At 47.0% G+C, this 13,986-nt stretch overlaps 1 protein-coding gene across 7 annotated transcripts; it reads right to left on the minus strand.

Annotated features, from left to right (window-relative positions):
* Positions 1-2,198: 2,198 nt before the first annotated feature.
* LOC106116294 (protein toll-like) lies at positions 2,199-12,727 on the minus strand. 7 transcript variants are annotated; one of them, XM_013310070.1, is made up of 9 exons: positions 7,415-7,516; positions 7,362-7,382; positions 6,831-7,218; positions 6,491-6,746; positions 6,095-6,340; positions 5,798-5,961; positions 5,308-5,636; positions 4,821-5,154; positions 2,199-4,557 (listed from the first exon to the last, which is right to left on the minus strand). In XM_013310070.1, exons 3-9 carry the CDS (start codon positions 7,179-7,181, stop codon positions 3,058-3,060), a joined length of 3,180 nt encoding a protein of 1,059 aa, XP_013165524.1. In that variant the 5' UTR covers positions 7,182-7,218; positions 7,362-7,382; positions 7,415-7,516; the 3' UTR covers positions 2,199-3,057. The 7 variants fall into 7 exon arrangements, with proteins under 7 accessions (XP_013165524.1, XP_013165522.1, XP_013165519.1 ...); XM_013310068.1 differs by lacking the exons at positions 7,362-7,382; positions 7,415-7,516 and adding an exon at positions 12,628-12,727; XM_013310065.1 differs by lacking the exons at positions 7,362-7,382; positions 7,415-7,516 and adding an exon at positions 11,942-12,332.
* Positions 12,728-13,986: the final 1,259 nt, after the last annotated feature.

The following is a 13,986-nucleotide window of genomic DNA, read 5'->3' on the forward strand; positions in this document are numbered from 1 at the left end:
CAAATATAAACAATTCCTTGCACTCAAACACGACCTTTAAATATAGTACCCATTTTATCTTCACCTTTTCCATTAATTATCTACTCTGTTAATCCACCATAAAGCCTCCATTACCTAAAGTCGGCTATAATATTGCTCGCAAGTAACGTCCTAAAACAAGGCACCCTAGCGACAGAAACCAAAACAACTCTGCGCGGAAAAATGTCACCGCTGACGCTACTCTCCGACAGATGGTTCTGTGAGGGGTCACGCTGAGTCAATATGACAAAACGAGTATTCGCTTCCAAAATTTTTCGGTATAGTCGAACTTTACTATAATTGTTTTATAATATCTATTGCTTTCATCCATATAGACAATAAACAAGTTCAACAACATTTAATATCTTCTCATCCCGTTTAGTAAAGTTAGTAAATCGCGCGAATGCTCTGCAACCCAGAAGACAGATGGCGTTAGATGTTATGATTTATATTATTTTATGGACCTGTGTTAATTATAATTTTATTTCGTTTTTATCTTTACTTTTATTTTTATCTTATTTCTCTTTTGTAATGAAACTTAACTTAATTCAATTTAACATTATGTCACCTTGTGTTGTTTTCTACTACACTAATGCTGTTTAGAATATAGTTAAACTCCAAATTATATTGTAAGTAACTATATACAAGTAATTATTTTATATAGAATAAGTATAAGTATTTATATGGCATAGTATTAAGTTAGATATGAGGAGCACTGTGCCCAGGCAGCAGTCAGACAATAGTATCAAATCGCTTAGGAAGACTGCTGCCTGGACCTTGAGAACAAATTGTAATTAACTTAACGAGTAAGGACATGTAAAAAATTGTGGAACATGATAATATACTCCCACCCGGGACGGTGTACTTTCGGGTGGAAAATCAAAAAAAAAAACCTACCTACCTGTGAGGTTGTGGGAATTGAGTCGTGTCTCGGGTGCCACCATTGCGCGTCCGGCGACCTGGACAAAGCTGGGACGCTCAACGCGCCACGCTCACTGGCGCTATCGGACGGGATTTGTCGCTGCCGGCCGTCATACTTTCGATGGTCGGCAGCGAACAAAGCTGAGCCGCCGTCGCCTCCTTTGTACGTGAGGTGATGGCGGCCAAAAGAGAGGCCCTGCGGAAGCGCGAACTCGCCAACGAGATGCTGTCGCCCCGCAGGGCTCCAGTGAGGGGCCGCCGGCGTGCGAGGTACGCCGCGGCCCTACATGCTAATTAGTTGTGAGAGAGCCACGCGCGACCAACGCTGATCGAAACGAACGAAAACTACAAATCGCAACGACAACAATAACCACCAAAGAAACGCAATGATAACACCGAACCAAAAAAAAAAACCAAACATTACCGACTTCCGGGAAGCATATCTGTAGCGAGACACAGTATCTTAACATCGTGATTAAATTAAACGATATCTCGCTACAGCGGCATCTGTTAGGGCGCAGCAGAAACGGCGCCAACAATTGGTTAAAAAAAAAAACGTATTTAAAAATTTTATTTTCGGGCTTTGAATAGAAGTAGAAAGTGATATATTTTAATATATCTTATTAAAAGTTGCCCACCTTTACCTACCTTTCTAGGTGAGTGGTGCGATAATAAAAACGCAGGCGCGGGTTGGACAGAGTGTGGTGGAGCTTATCACTCGCGAATGGTCATGTCATGTAATGTCAAGGTTATCGGTGACTTCCCCCCCCCCCTCCCTCTTGCTGATGTTGCGAGCCGCCGAAAATGTTTTTTTTTTTAAAAAAAAAGACCATTTTTTTAACACTTCACTTAAATTTTTCGGTCAACAGTACTTTACCGTTTGAATGGGTTTTATATAACATGTATAGTATACTGTTTTGTTGTATCATTCCAGTTTAATGCGTGAGAGAGATGATTTAGTTGGACATTTGCCGCTTGTAGATCAATTCATTCTTTAACAAAAAAAAAAAATACTATTCCAGACTGTGTTCTATATGTATGCCAAATTTAATCAAGATCCATTCAGCCATTGTGGAGATACGTTCAAACAAACATCTATCTATCTAAACATTCGTATTAGTATTTTCCAATGATGGCAGATGTTACACAATGTATGACAGTAGCTGTGATTCGTGTAACAGTTCCTCCGCCTACAGATGACGATGGCTTGGGGGGAGGATGTGGGAAATAAAACACGAAGGAAAAGAATCAAGACGTAGTGGTTGAAGTTATTGGTTTAGGATTTAGTTTATGCACTTAAATAAACTCGTTACATACATTGTTTTTGCTTGCTTTAATTAAAATGCAAAATGTAAAAAATAAAAAATCTTATAATAAAGACATTTGAAAACACTTAAATATTTACATATCAAATGGAATAAAATTAGTCATACAAATTTGATCCCGGTCAAACATGCGTACGTGTCATGAGTGCGCACGCAGCTTTGGTTCGGTGACACAGTGACATGTTGCGGATGTCTGACGATCAAGTGCATGCAACCTTTATAGTAACATCAACAACAAGAGTAGTGCTGTTGGTAGCAGGAGCTGCTCGACGCGCTCTCTGCAATAACACGAAATATAAGAAAAGAAATTACTAGACAACACTATAACTAGTTATTGCTCCATATTCGATTACACTTAGTTGCCTTCTATTAATTTACAAATATTTTATAGTTATGAAAGGTATGGCAGAGGACAAGACGCGGCCGCGCGCATACATCGTGACATCGTATCGGAGAGGTGAATGCTCGGTGGGTGACGTCACTCCTGCTGCATATATTACACTCTCCTTGCCATTGCTTGTGGTTCATCACGTGAGCGCAACACATACAAGAGCCCTTGACTAGAAATACTGGTACTTATAATATAATTCGTTTGGAAAATGGAAGAGTTAATTTACTTCGACCTTATTATCATCTCACGACCACACTAAGATCACAGCGAAACCGACTTTAAAACACAATATTTTCAGACCAAAAACGTAAAACATTTATCCGCAAGTATTTTTAATTGTCATGTACAATTATCGTTGCTCTGAAGTTTGTGTCGACCGGAGAGCGGCCGGCCCGACCACAACTAGAGCGAGGGCGCGGTGAAGGCTGCGTTGATGAGCTTCCCTTCCTGAGTCAGCTTGCCCTCCAGAGCGATGCCGATCAGCTTGTCCACTGCGGGGGGCGCGGGGGGCGCGTGGGAGGTGGGCGCGAGGGGCGCGGGGGAGGTGGGCGCGGGGCGCGCGGTGCGGCGCAGCGCCTGCAGCAGCGAGCGGCGCGGGCGCAGCGCAGACGCCAGCTTGGGCAGGAAGCGGACGTCGTCGCGGTGCAGGTAGGTGGTGGTGGCGAGGTAGGTGCGCAGCTCGTCGCCCAGCCGCGGGTCCTGCAGGACATCGCCCACGAGCACCGCCATGACGCGCGCCTTGCCGTCCGTCATCGCGCGCCGGTGCGCCTCGCGGAACTCGATCAGCCCCCAGTAGGAGGAGAGGAAGGCGCGCGAGAGCACGATCACGGTGCGCCGCGAGCTCTCCACGGAGGTGGCGATCTGTTCGGGGATCCAGTCGCCGAGCGTCCAGTCGCGGTAGTGCACGCAGAGCCGCAGCGAGTGCGGAGGCGCCTCAAGCGCGGCCACCATCTCCTCCGCCAGCGCCGTGTCCTCGTGCGCGAACGACACGAACGCGTGGTACTTCTTGCCGAGGTCGTCCTCGTCCTCCGGCGAGCAGCAGCCGCAGCCGAGCACCCAGTAGGGCACGCCGTGGCCCAGCCGGTGCAGCAGGTAGCAGAACCAGACGACCGCGAACGCGACGATGAGCAGGGTCACGGCGAGCACGATGGCGTTGCGCTCGAGGCACAGCTTGTCGGTGTGCACGTCTATCAGCGCCGACCCGTCCGCGCACCGCAGCGCCCCGTAGTTCTGCAGGCGGCTGTCGCCGGCGCGCTGCAGCGCCAGCACGTCCGCGACGTGCTCGCAGTCGCAGGCCAGCGGGTTGCCCGCCAGCCGCAGCTTGTTGTGGGCGAGCAGCTCGGCCGGCACGCGGCTCAGCCGGTTGCCGGTCAGGTCGACCTCGACTCCGGGCGCGATGGCCGGCAGCTGGGTCAAATTGAGGCGGGCGAGGTCCAGCGCGCGCACGCCGGGGAGGGAGCTCAGGTCGGAGGGGGCGTCTCGCAGACGAAGCTCGATGTGGTCGACGCCGTGCGTGGTCGGGTCGGGCAGGCGGGCGGGCAGCGGGCCGCAGTCGAGGCGCAGGGCCCGCGGGAGCAGCAGGCAGGTGCAGCCGCGCGGGCAGGGCGGCGCCGGCAGCGGGCAGGCCAGCCGGTCGTCCGGCACGTCCAGCAGGGGGCGGCCGGCGAGCTCGGAGGGCGCGGCGCAGAGCGCGGCGGGGGCGACCAGCTGCACGCCGCCGCCTTGCGCCGGTGTGGCGAGCGCCTGCCGCAGCGCCGGTGTGTGACAGTCGCACTGGAAGGGGTTGTCGTCCAGCAGGAACACCGCGCTGCCATCAGTCGGCCCCAGCAGCAGAACCGTCGAAATGTTGTTGTGCCGGAGATCGACCGTCACTCCCGAACTCAGAAAATTCAAATTTGTGTACTGCAAAAGAAAGACAAGTTTGGAAAATTCCAGCAAATATAAATAATAGCCAAAAGAACATAACTGAAGGTCAATTCAATCATAATTGAAGGTCAACTCCAACATTTAGAGGTTTACCCGATGTGACTTTTCGAAGAGGCAGACGAGTCGTCACATGTCTTGGAGAAGGAGAAGGAAAAAAAAACTTCGATCGATCATTTTTGAAATTAAAAATTTTTCACAGATCGATTTATATTTGCCAAATAAAGCAGCGATAGACTCACGTCGAGGAGTGCGATGGTGTTCCAGGAGAGGTCGAGGCGCTGCAGGGAGACGAGCACGAGGCGCCAGTCGTCCAGCAGGGCGGCCACGCGGTTGTGGCTGAGGTCGAGGCGGCGCAGCGAGGGCAGCGCGCTGAAGGCGGAGGGCGGCGTGCCCAGCGGGTTGTACTCGCCGGACTCGCCGTCCCGCTCGCTCGCGCCCAGCGCCAGCAGGTTGTGCGAGAGGGACAGCCGCTGCAGCTGCCGCACGCCGACGAACGCGTCGACCGCTATCTCCGCCAGCCGGTTGCGGTTCAGCGACAACGTGTCCATGTTGCGCAGCCCGAGGAAGCAGGAGCTGCAGAGGAGGCGAGCGTGTACCGCGGCCGGCGGGTCGATGCGTGCTCCACGTGCGGGAGTGCGCCAGTCGCGCCCGCCCGGACGATAACATTTTCTGAATTACGGACGCACAGTATAATATTATAGTAAGTACAGGTTCGGGGCTTCTTACCTCGGCAGGGTCGTTAACATATTGTCATCGAGATTGAGTTCATTGAGGTTTTGGAGATCGGAGAATAGTCCTCGGGGCAGGTCGGCGAGCAGGTTGCCGGACAGGTCGAGCGTCTCGAGGCGCGCGAGGCCGGCCAGCAGTGCGGGCGGCAGGCGGCGCAGCTTGCAGCCCGCCAGGCGCAGCACGCGCAGCTCGCGCGCTCCCGCCATCGCGTCGCCCGGCACCTCGTGGAGCGCGCTGCGGCTCAAGTCCAGCTCGCGCAGGGCGGGCAGCTCCGCGAAGGCGCGCGGCTCTAGCGTCAGCCCTCCAGCGTTGTCCATCAGCCGCACCTACGGATACCACAGCATTCTTTATCGAATCGCCAAAGCGACTGACGACGTCTGAAAATATTACCGCACCTGTGTGGGAATAGGCCGGATCATTTTTGACTCCTCGCAGCGAGAGTAACGAGTGCATAGTAAGGTAAGGGTATGGTGTAGAGAGGAAGTACCTGCACGAGGTGTCGGAGTCCGGCGAGCAGTGCGGCGGGCAGGGTGCGCAGACGGTTGGCGTAGAGGTCGAGGCGCTCAAGGCGCGGCGTGCGCTTCAGCAGCGCGCCCGGCAGCGACGTCAGCCGGTTCTGGCTCAAGCTCAGCTCGCGCAGCTCCTCCAGGCCTGCAGTGAACGCCAACCAGACAACTCACCAAATTTTAATTTTTTAATTAGTTTTTACAAAGAAGACACGCAGCCTACATGTAGTAACATGATGTCGATCGTCACCGAATCGACATATTGCCATCGAGTGTACCTTCGAAGGTATCTTCGGGCAAGTCGGCGAGGGCGTTAGCCCAGAGGCCCAGGCGGCGCAGGGTCGGCAGCGCGCGGAAGGCTTGCGGCGGCAGCGCGGCCAGCGAATCCGCCGCCAGCTCCAGCGCCAGCAGCGGCAGCGCGGGCAGAGGCTCGTGCAGCTGCAGCTGCGCCTCGTTCAACATCAACTGGCGCAGCCGCGGCACCGCGCCCAGCGCTCTCAGCGGCAGCTCCGTCGGCGCACCCTCTGATACACCACACGCGCGACGCGACATCTTAGTGACACAGTCAGGAAAGACAGAGTCGACCCGACCGCGAATATTCACATGATTTTTTTGTGTTGGCATATTAGGAGTTAGTATTTTTAATTTAATAAAGACAAGTATTACAAAGGTACCTAGATCGGTAATGCGCAGCATTTCTAGGTTTTCGAGGCCCCGGAGGTGCACCGGGTCGAGCGGGGTCCGCGGCGCCTGCACGATGAGCTTGGTGGTGTTGCGCCCGCCGCGGCGGGACAGCGCGCACGTGACCGGCTCCGCGGGTAGCGCACAGCCGCGCAGAGTGACGCTGCCCAGCGCCGGCTGCAGCGCGCCCCGCCCCAGCCTGCCCGCGCTCGCCGCTAGAGGCAGCTCCGCGCACCGGAACACTCCGCTCTGCATATCGCACATACAATTGCATGCAGATCCCAATGAACTTGGGCTTGCGAGAGAGCGGGAGATCGCGGTCACGCTACGTACCTGGCACTTGAAGGTGATGCCGTCGCCGTACTCGTCGAAGGCGAGCACGCCGCTGGGCAGCGAGCAGTTATAGCTGGTGCCCTCGGCCAGCGCAGCGCACTCGCAGCCGCGGGGACATCGCCACTCTCCGTCGCCCCTCTGCCCCGCCAGAGAGACACTTGTACTCCCAATGTTGTCATCCGCGGCGATGGTGGATATTTCCACAACGGTGTCATTCTCAGGTAGGAGTGTGGTCATGGTCACTTCATACGTCATATCTTCTAGAAGCGTGGTGACATCTAATGGAGGTGCGGAGGGTGCGGGGGACGCCGCGGCCGCCACCGCCAGCAACACAACGAGTGCCGTGGCCATCGCCCTCGCGCTCGCTATCTCCGTGTCTCCATTGTTCCTGCAAAACAATCATTTTAAGTATGTTGTGGAGGAGATAACATTAACCACTGAAGATGCGCTGCTAACGAGATTTATTTAAATGTTGTATAATAATAGTTATTTCAATAATTTATATAGAAAATATCGCTTCATATAAATTGCCTTAAAAGAGATTCGATGTTTATTTCTGCTTACGTCCGAGTTAGTGGTGGTTTTATAACTTAAGCTCGTTATGTGATATGTTAGTCATGTGCGACAGCTGCACTCGGCCGCACCGAGGTACGCGACAGGTTCAGCTCGACTGACGGTAATAACAGACAGCGGCGAGCGGCGGCGGGCGGTGGCCCCCTGCGCCCGCGCCGCGCCGCCGCGCCCACAGCCAAGTCGCGCTCTTGGGAATACCACGCAACGCCTCATCTTCACGACCACTGTTTCGTACACTGTTCTTCTCTAGGCAATGGCAATAATTTATCGCCCTATTGTAAACACATGACGCAGATATTTATTTAACGCGCTGTTTGACATGAAACTGATACAGTTTCATTGCGCCAAACCGATGATACAGATTCAGTTCGCGATTGCGAAGAGGAAATAGAATCTGAATTCTGCTTCACTTCTATGCGTAAATGTGCGAGAGGCAAATCTCGTGAGAGAAACTCGAGTAACCTACGAGATTTGTATTGGTAATGTGCTGTTCGAGTGCATCATGCATGCGTGTAAACATGTAGGTACATACATACCTACAGGCGAGAATCCCAAGTAGTTATATTGGAATTGTATACGCTTGTTGGTCGCTTATATATTTTTCACAACATGTGATGTATGAAACACATATTGTATTAATAAGACCTTAAATTAATGTATTATTAATAGCAAGATGTGCGTAAGTTCCAGCGGCGGGCGGCGGGCGGCGCGTCGTGGCGCGGTGTGGCGCGGCGGTAAGAGATGACGCGCGCAGGCACGCGGGTCAGCCCTGACATTGCTCTGTTGTTTACATACGGCACAAACATGTGGGTACGTTGAGGTACAACTACTAGTAGTAAACCAAAAACTTCATCGGATATATACTGCACACAACACAGTTCAAAAACACTAGTTCAAGTTTGCAGTAGCTACATATTTACGTATATACATAGATATATATAACACAAATTGAAAAATCTAAATTGATATTAAATTACATTGGTGATTTTGCTCAATTCAGCTGCGTAACTAAATATAGCGATAACACTATTGACACGCGGGACTTCCAAATGGTGTTATCAATTCGCCATATTCCAAAAAAATGAACAAAATCTTTGGCCACGACCGAGGCGAAACCGACAAACAACTTGGAAGGAAGTTGCTAACAATTATCTAGAACGGAATGTCTATATGGTGTGTTAGTTGTAAATAAACAGGACAATGCATGGAATAGATTCACGATGTATTAGTTTACCGAGTTACCGGCTAGGACCCGGCGAGGGAGATGTCCAGTCGCACGCGGTCATTTCTTAGTATATAGTTGCAACGATGCTTACATCAAACAATTTGTTGTATATTGTTTTCTTAGCTTGAATTCAAGGGTAAAGGGTAATCGTGTTCATAAGTAAGAGCAAATAGCGAAGAGGACGAGGCCCGGCTCGACCACAGAGCAGCACTCAGCACTGTATCACCGCACCACCGCACATGACACGCGACGCAACATGATGACATCACGTACACAATATGTCAACACGTGCGATATTCTGCTATCTGTTAGTACTTCTAATATGTGAACTGACGCCATTCCCCTTGAACCACATAATAAATCTTTAAATGGAGTTTACAATAACAAACAAGTTAAATTGATTTCCTACTTTGTGTTGCGAAGTGTACCAAAAAAGGATGGAATGTAGCACATAAGAAAGAACGCTGATATTGAGATGATTGAGGACATTTGAGTGATGTACTTGCACGGCGTTAATGGTAGTAATATTTTATTAAATTACCCAAAGTCAAGGCGCGAAATTGTTTGTGCAATGAAGATATAGACGACCGGCGCGCGGGACGCGTGCCGCGGTGCTGACGTCACATATTCGGCATCTCCTTGATTGTGTACTAACATTGAGATGATGCTCCGAGCTCAGAACAGATACCAATAAAGTGATTTTCAAATTAGTTTAATCAAGACTTCACGTATTTAATATCTGTGAGGGAATCGCACGAAACGCAAATTAAAATAATAATATGTCTGCCAATAATACAAAACAAAGTTTTAATTTTTTCGAAATGAGCACTTAAAATCACGCCATAGACGTTATAAAAAGTAGTAATTTTTACACGTAGTACGCTCGTTTACGACAGGGACGCAGAATTTGCAGATGTGTGACAAGATAAACAAAGTGTGCAACGCAACGAATACATTATATTGATGAAAACATTTCACTCAGAGATGTACTCGTATGAAGCCGAAGTAATGGAAATATTTCGCAACATTAAGAGGCCTCTTTTTATGTGATAAATTTATTCATAAAAAGTTACACTTTTATTTAAACCATGCCTGGCAAAATTGCTTACGCAGTTTGATTGCGAGTAACCCACTTTATATAAACATAGCTTATAAATTATTAAATTAATTTAGTGTGTGCTTTTGATACAAATTGATGTGACGTGATTGTGTGATGGTGCACCGCGCCGTGACGAATTCTCTGCCTACAGTTGCTGCTGCTTGCTGAGCAATATGACACTCATTTTATACGACAGTGATCATTTGTTTCCAATCAATAACGGAGATTCGATACTGCGCCATGTCGACCTTTTTTGTGCATATTATACGTTATCACTTACAAAAAACCTGTTCGCGCGGGAAATACTGGGCCTTTACGTTCTACATTTATCGACTGTAACAAAATCAAAACAATGAACTGATTGAGGTTGTAGTGGATACAACTAACGTCATCTATTTTCTGTTTCTTTATTTAAATATCATATAAGGCGAAAATTTGGATGTATGGATGGGCTGATGTTTGTTAGAAGGTATATCCAGAACGGTTTAACTAATCTCGATGTTTTTTTGATACCGCGCGGTCGAAGTGGCGGGCGATAGCTAGTCATATCATAAGAAATAACCAATTTTGTTATAAATATAGCATACTGAAAGGCAATATTTATTTATATAGGTACATGTTTTTTCCTCTTGGATTCCTAGGAGCATAAATATAGACGTAGATATTATTATAGTTCTGTATAGATGGCGCGCAGTGTGATGACGTCACACCGGTCCAGATTACGTGTAGCTATCACGACCACCGGTCTGTTTTTTTTTTTAAATATATAATAACAACGTCTAAAGTTAACAAACCTAGGCGTCCGGCGCGGATCACTAAAGACCCCGAAACCAAAATATCGGAAATGGTAGAAGACGAAATGAAGCCGACACCAACTATTTGCGTTGTTTTACGAAAAAAAACAATATTTAAAATTTTTGTCTGTCCGTCTGTACGCAACACTACGTTTGTTCCGGCTTATCCACGGAACGGCTGGACCGATTTCGTTCGATGGAAAGGTAGAGCTAATGCACGCGGGCTTATTGTAGGCCTTTTATTTTATATTATTTAAATTTTACGCTGTCGAAGTCCCTGTGGGCTGCTGGTTATTTAATAAAACGCATAGTTATACTGCATTCTTGTGAAAATGAATTAAGACAAGGGTGCAAAGAGGTTATCTGGATATTTTGGTAAATGTTAGTAAAGCGATGATTAAAGTCACGGCGCTATTTCTGTATGCGTCACAGTCACAGCAGCAGAGCAGGATTGCTGCGTTGCGCTGCGCTGCAAATGCATGCAGAATAAGTGTATGGTACAGAGTACAGTCACCTTCGTTTGCGTTGCTCCAGCTACCTTGCATCTCGCAACTAAATAAAGCTCAGCCCTTTTTGGCTTCTAGCAATTAGGATGCTACATATTTCTATTGGAAAACTAAGTTATCATTTATATCTTCATCGTTTGGAAGCGTCCATGACATATGTTTTTCACTCGTGGAACATCGTGAACGACTACACCATCGCTCTCCAACCTACGTCCTTAACTCATGCTACCTTATGGTATGTAAGCGTGTGTGTCATTAATCCTAACTTCGTCTTGAGCCTTGCCCTAAAAAATTATTTGTCGCAATTTTTCGTACTTGCCTTTTACATTTTTTTAAATAATAAATATTACTGAAGTAATATTACTTGTACTAAATCATAAAAATATTTTTATGATTGCAATTGTATGTACGAAAATACAATCACAGAAGACCACAATAAATAATAAAGCGGTTAAATGTCTCGGTTAAATTACATTTAAATGATATTGGAAATACCATTTTTCAAAAGATAACGTTGTTATCTTACTAATATTATAAATGCGAATGATTGGATGGATGGACGGATGTTTGTTAGAAGGTATCATCAGAACGGCTGAACGGATAGCGATGAAATTTGGCATTGATGTAGAACATATAATAGCTTGGAGGAACACGTAGGCTACTAATTAGTTTTTTTTTTAATTACGCGCGTTCGGGGTCGCGGACGACAGCTAGTTTAAATTAAAACGACAAGATAAAGTAGCTGAGATGTTATTAACGTAAACAAAGCGCGCGGGTCGCGGACAAGGGGATAAGGCGCTCGCCGCACTCCGCACTCGGCCTCGATTGCGTTGCGAGATGTAAAACGCGAGATGTTCTCTGTGGCCACAGCCTGCCAAACACGCAGCCCTACGCGGATGCCAGTGGCCACTCACCTGAGTACTCCTCCCAGTTCACTGTGTAATAATAACTCTCTTCTCTGTCGACCCTCTGTCAAACAAACAGCACAAACACACGAAATTGCCACGAAAACGTCTTGACGCAATCACAAATTGAATACACTATTTAGCAAGTAGCAGTAAAGCAAGAGCGACTAGTAATTTAGCATTCGACTGGTTTGTGTTGTAGTTTGCAAGGCGGACGTGCGAGAAGGATAGCAAGGGACCATCTCGCTCGCACAGCAATCTCATATTGCTTACATGCGCAAGCGCTGGTTGTAAAACAAGACACCATCATTTCTTCATTTCATGGACTGAACTGTAATTTTATGCCCCAAAACGAACATTAATTATTCTCACAAGTGTATTCAAACGTCTGTGACCTTTGAAAATATTAAAGAAACAAAAGCAGCTAGTCAGTATAACAACAAAGAATAAATAAAAATTCGTATTAATTTTTCAATAAGACTTTCCGTCCGTTGTGGGAGTTCGTGGTGATCCGAATTTTACTAAGGCGCGCAACGCAACCTCCGATGAATGATAATTGATTTACGAATGCGGACAATCTCTACAAAAACAATATTTCTCTAACAACGAAGGAAATTTTCTTGCAATATTTCGAGATCCTGTTTTATACATTTCGACTCTTTGTCAAATTCAAGAACGATATCCATAGTACTTACTTATTTTTGTTGTTTTATTAAGGATAGCAGAAAAATGGTTTCATGTGTCTTCAAGTCTTGCTTATTTTTGAGCCTTTATATTGATTTGCTATCCTCTATAGAATGCTAATAAAAATCACATCCCTTGAGAATGAAAGAGCGACGTTGACGCAGTTGTTAAGTGCCTGTCCCGATCGGCTCGTAATCTATAAGTTTCAGAATCGATCCCTGTCATATGTCACTGTGATTTTCGATTTTAAAATTTCATAAATATGTAACATTCTTACGGCGAAGGAAAACATCGTGGTGCAACCTGTACATACGAATATATATACGAAGAAATCACGGATATGCGTGAAGTCAACCAACCTGCATTGGTGCAGCGTGATTGACTAAGGTCTAGTCAAGCCACTGCAACGAGGAGTAACAATTAATAAATATTTATGCTATATAACGTGAATAATATGTGAAAAGCTTTTCCTGCAACGGTTTGCTGCGCAATAAACATATGTGATATGACACCCGGGTCGGTGTTATCAGCGGGCACAAAGGACAGCGAGCTGGGCCTGCGATAAGACGCCGGGTCGCAACGGCAGGCGGCATGCGGTCGTATTTTATTAATTAATTGATTATTTATTTATTAAAGTCAGTGTTACAAAGCTTTACTAACATTTTTAATCATTGTCAAAATCGCAGATATCACAGACATCTGGTGTTATTATTTGTTATGGGTCATAAAGGTGGGCCAAAAGTTGCGAATACCACGAGTCCCACACAACCCCCAAAGTCATGGTAAAAAAGGGGCACCGTAAAAATGTCGCCCAGGGTGCCAGAAACGCCAAAACCGATACTGTTTCAATGGTACTCTTTAAAAACTCTTAACAAACATAAAACATGTTATTTTGTGAAAAAAGGTAATTTGAATAATTAAAAATAAATAAATGTTATTCGTTTTTTACATTGGGAATTCCGAGTTGGTCTTGTCTTAATAAATAAATAATTTATTTTAACATTGGCACATCATTGTAGTCGAGATGAAAACGTTGTCTTTTATTGTAATTGCGGTAATATTGTATATGATGTGTTGGTATACTGAAAAATATCTACCCGGAGGCTTGATCTTGGTTCTGGTTCCCATCCCACGCTTTTGTTATAAGGTACGTGTGGAAAGGATATGTGGATTCTGCGGAGCTAGATCTGTCTATTAATGTTTGCCACCTTATGGCGGCATCACATTAGTGGCGTGAATTCACAAACGCATTCCTATCGTGATATCACGGCACATTCAGAGGATATTCACAATCGTTCCTGAACTCACCGCGAACTAGATGTGGAAGCTGCTGCTGCAATAACTTTGTTTGGAGTGGCAACATTTTTAAG

Source organism: Papilio xuthus, unplaced genomic scaffold (genome assembly GCF_000836235.2).
Source record: "Papilio xuthus unplaced genomic scaffold, Pxut_1.1 DF827756.1, whole genome shotgun sequence".
Lineage (NCBI taxonomy): Eukaryota > Metazoa > Arthropoda > Insecta > Lepidoptera > Papilionidae > Papilio > Papilio xuthus.